At 35.3% G+C, this 4,874-nt stretch overlaps 1 protein-coding gene across 1 annotated transcript in view; it reads right to left on the reverse strand.

Annotated features, from left to right (window-relative positions):
* Positions 1–4,753, reverse strand: part of LOC107636789 (importin-11) — a 14,212-nt gene extending 9,459 nt beyond the window's left edge. Inside the window, 7 exon segments of the mRNA XM_021121425.1 lie at positions 889–955; positions 1,096–1,311; positions 3,088–3,229; positions 3,574–3,635; positions 3,733–3,805; positions 4,015–4,124; positions 4,217–4,753. Coding sequence (XP_020977084.1) covers positions 889–955; positions 1,096–1,311; positions 3,088–3,229; positions 3,574–3,635; positions 3,733–3,805; positions 4,015–4,124; positions 4,217–4,357 — 811 coding nt within the window. The 5' untranslated portion in view covers positions 4,358–4,753.

Consider the following 4,874-nt stretch of genomic DNA (forward strand, 5'->3'; position numbering starts at 1 on the left):
ATTGCTATTTTCAAAAACAACAAAAAGGAGGAGAGAAAAGGCAAAAGCTAATGCCTAAGAAGTTGCGATTCTAAGGGCCTGTCTGAATAACAAGCTTATTTAAGCACTCATGGGAAAGGAAATTCTCAGAAAGAATTTAAATAAATTATTTAGTATTTATATAAGTGATTACACAAGTGCTTCTTTTGAGTATTTGCCAAGTGCATGTGGAAAAGTTAGATATTTTATCTTCTGAAAAGCATTTAACATGATGGTTTGAGAAGTTATGAGATATAGTCATACAGAACAGAAAAATTATGTATAAATCATAAGTGATGTTATCCAAATGGACTCTAGGCACTGAAAGTTAAAGATAAATTAACTAACATGATAACTGATTAATATGCTTATCCAACTTAGTTTACAATGTCGTTACCCTAGATTAAAGAGAAAGCAGATATATTGTCAATTATGCATTGCCAATATTATCAGTGAAGTAAGCCTTGACTCCTAATTCATTTTTCTTGGCAACATTTATTTATTTATTAAGCACATCCAATCTTTATCTAATGAGGTATGATACAAAGTTGAAAAGCAACAAATCTTCCACAACTACACGAAATTTTCATACCAATATCAATTATGTAAAAAGTATTTGCATATTCCACACCAGGTTTGGATTATCAAAGTCCCAGTTAAATAGCTACGATGAAAAGACTAAATTAGCATCATCATTGTATAACAATGTACATGAGCATTGCTTAACATGCTATTGTGTGCTGGAATGACTCAATTAAGAAACAAACTATTCTAGATGTTTTCATTTTTAAAAAAATGGGATCATGTAGTTGCTGATATTAACTTAAACCCAAGAATATACACAAATGAGATGGGAGATAGAAGTCTCACAGTATGGAAGGAAAGACTGAAGTGCACTTAGGAATACAGGTGAGACTTCCTTGACTGGCCGAACCTCCTGTAAAATAGTAACATCAGACTTACTACCTTCATTTTAGGATTGGTTGATTTGAAAAGTAGAAAGAAGAAAGGGTACTAAAAACTTCAAGATAGATATATTACTAGAGGATGATGACATAAAATGAACCCCATAATTACCTGAAAACACTTTGAATCGCTTTGAAATCCTGAAATAATTAATTGCCGTATTATCTTTGAACATAACAACCATCTCTCACATGTAAGATAAAGTTCATGATGCTGATCGTCAGGATTTGAATTATAGGATTGAGAAAGAGATGAGAAACCATGCAATATTGTCTGCATATCACTTTGCCATAGGTGCCAGCTATAATCAAAGAAATGGGATGATATCTGCCAAAGGAATCAGTTGAATACTTTAGTATTTAGCATAAGGACAGGTTGCTAAATATTCATCTTAATCTAAAAATATCTAGTCAATCAAATGCAGATTTTAGGCAGAACTTGAAGATGCAAGCATTCGGGGAAGAAAACAATCACAGTGCCTAGTAGTTAGACCATATATGATATAACTCACAAGACTGGAATATTAAAGGCTAAATAAAAATAGGATTTAGTAACATAGTAATACATAAAAAGAATAATATATGAAAGCTGTAACTTACACCACACACAACTCATGCTTCTTTCAAGCTATGTATGTAACGTACTTATGTATAGAAGCTTTTATTTTTTACCTAGTACCTCCAAGTTGTCCTAGTCACATTCTGTACCGTTTCCTTAAAGGATTCAGCATTTTCCTATCAAGATTGCTAACCAGTTTTTACATAAGATAAAAACAATCAAATATAGAAGTTTAAGACTTCACTCTCTAGGGAGCTCAAAAGGCATGACTTTCTTCTTTGTATGATTAAGTGGACATTCTTTATCAAAACATAAAAAGTGGACATACAATATTTCTTGTACAGATGCTCATTCAAACACACTAAACTAACAAAAGCACTTCAAATAAATTAATCACAAAAAGCGTATTGAAACAAGCATATAATCTGGTAGTTGAATCATTTCAAACACATTAACTTTTATACTTGATACATACATGATGATCTGTTTCACACATTTCTACAAAGCTTATCAAAGTTGCTAACTCATCAGGATCCATTCAAAAGTAGAACAACTTGCATGGATACATGCCACCTATAAGTCAAGCACACCTTCACGCAGCAAACCAGGCACCCACACAATGTGCACGAACGCACCCACACGCACACACACAAAAGGATTATCAAACACATATAGGACATGGATATAAAAGCTGCAATATATTAACAAAAAGGAAAATAATGGGCAAAAAACTCGAGATGCCCAATGGCATTTTAACTGCTTTTTTTATCTAGCTTGTTGTAGATAGATAGACCACAAGTTTTGTCTCGAACGAAATAAAAATAAAACATGCAACATACACCATTGGAGTTGGACACCCTCAGGATTTACTCAAGACCACATATGCACTGAATTCTAGTTCGTCATTCTCTTGTAAGGATTCTATTAGATTTACGAACACTTAAAAGTTTCTCTTACTCTATCACAGTCAGCACCAAACTTCCAATCTATTAGTTGAAATTCAAGAAAAGATCCACATAAAGCAATGAGTCACACTCCCATGCAGAAATGCCTGAAATTTGAAAACGCACTGATTGAGTGATACACATCCCTTCCCAAACAAAACACAAATCAACTCCTACAGATCTTAAAGCTACCTAAGAAGTAATGGATAGTTGGGACTCAGCCATTTAAGGTGGCTATATCAAAAGTCTCTTGAAACAAGCCATAGAGGCATCAAATACCTATATTTAACTTTCCACAACCCATCCAAAAGAACCTCAACCTATGCTTGTAAGAAAAGATATAAGTCAAAATAGAGTATGAAAACCATGGGTATGCATGATGGTGTGACGTTGAACATACGTCTGTGATCAATATCTCATTACACGGATAACAGCTATTAAAAATTTTTCGTTTGATAAAACAAGATCATAGTAGAGTGAGTTATTCAGGTTTGCATGTCACTGTCTCAGGCATGTTTGAAGTTTCTCAACATACAAAGAAGCAAACATTGTGACATCAAAGCAAGCAAAATCTGGAAGAAAAGAACAGAAGGAACCACACCTCAGCAAAGTTTCGCTGGTCAGAAGTAAGGCGTTTTGTGGACAACTCCTTTAAAGTCCTAAACAGAATCATAAATATTCGGTGGGAGGCAAGAACATCTGCTGATTGAAGCTGTTGTGATAATACCATAAAGATGTCTGCCCTGAGAAGTCATTAAAACTAGTACATTGATATATATTTCTTTATAATCAAATGTTTAAATCGAATGAATCAAACACAAAAGCAAAAAAATTAATAGAGATAAGTGGCGAAAAAAGCAATTTTGCATTGCATGTTGATAATGCTCCACAAAGCTAACGCTTATTTTGTACAAAAATTAAGAATGTATAATAAAAACAACTTAGGAAACCCGCAAGAGAAAAGAAAAAATCTTATGGCCATAACCCAGCTAAAAAAAAAAATAAACAAAAATAAAAAAACATGATGAGAGTGGGTGATGAAACTGCAATTGCAGAATTGTTTAGAGCAAATAAATACCGAAAGTACCATTCTTTAGGATAATCAATGCGTGCAATTTTGGAGATGAGCACTGCCAACATTTGAGCAATCTGCATTTGACAGAAATGAAAGTAAATAGAAGTAAGACTACGCCTTATCAATAAATTCACAATCATAGCCAGCAAAGAAAAAGTAAACAACAAGCACCTGTTCATTCTCTTCTCTCAAGTATAACAGCAACTTCTGCCTCAGATGCGTTTTCTCCTCATTGCTAATCCCACTGAAAACAAAAATGAAGTCACATTCCCATCCACGTACTAGCCAAAATAGAGTCTACATCCTTAGAAGAATAACACTTTCAGCAGCATTTTGAATATCAGCTACAGACATGCATTGACCCTAAGCCTCAACACAAAAAGTAACCTAATCCAAATACTAACTAAAAATCAACCATTAGTGTAAGAGGAAAAATAAAAAGAAATGACTCACGAGGAATCACGGCGGTGCCGCCAGTAGCGATTAACGCTGTTTTTGAAGTATAAGGTGGCCATCAATCTCACGTCATTTTGCGACGCCAAATCCTTTGCCATAATCAGCTCCTGCAGTTCCATCAACGAAAAATAGAAACTCTCATAAACAATGCGAAGTTCAATCATCGAAACCCTAAGAAAGAGAAAGAAAGAGGAATTACAAGGAGGCAGGAGCAGAAGCCAGGCCTAGACTCCGATTGCGCAAGTGCTTCTTCGGCGGGGCCACGGAGGCGTTGATCGGCGTTCATCGAATTTGAAAGCAGCGTGTACAGCGCCGCCACGTCGGAGCCTGAAACCGCCATCACCGTATAGAGAAACTCTCCCCCTCCCCCGTTCTCTTTCTCTCTACTGTGTCCGGGATTTGTGAAAATATAAAATTATGGAATGTGCTTTATATGAGTGATCGTGTGGATATTTTTACAGTTGGTTGGAGGAAATGGAAGTTTTTGAGTGTGAGCTTCGCGAGTGAGAGTGTGTGTTCTCTACGTTGAAGGAAAGAAGGAAGAAAATTGGGAGAGAGGACAGAGCGTGAATAAGAGCGTTGTCGTTTTGGGATGTTCTCCATTCGGCCATTTATATACTGCACCACCACACTCTTCACTCATTGCTGCGTCAATAACCCTTTCCTTTGCCAACTCACATTTGCTTCCTCGATTGCAAGTGTGTAAAAGGATGCAAGTTTGTAACCCAATGGTTTGGAGAAAGTAGAGCACAAAGTAAATGTTTGTATTGATGGGTAAGGTTTAATTTTTGGGGTAACAAACAATTATTGAAACAAATGTTTTTTCGTTCTTTTATATATATTTTATAAAAATATAT

The sequence above is a fragment of the Arachis ipaensis genome, chromosome B04 (genome assembly GCF_000816755.2).
Source record: "Arachis ipaensis cultivar K30076 chromosome B04, Araip1.1, whole genome shotgun sequence".
Taxonomy (NCBI): Eukaryota; Viridiplantae; Streptophyta; class Magnoliopsida; order Fabales; family Fabaceae; genus Arachis; species Arachis ipaensis.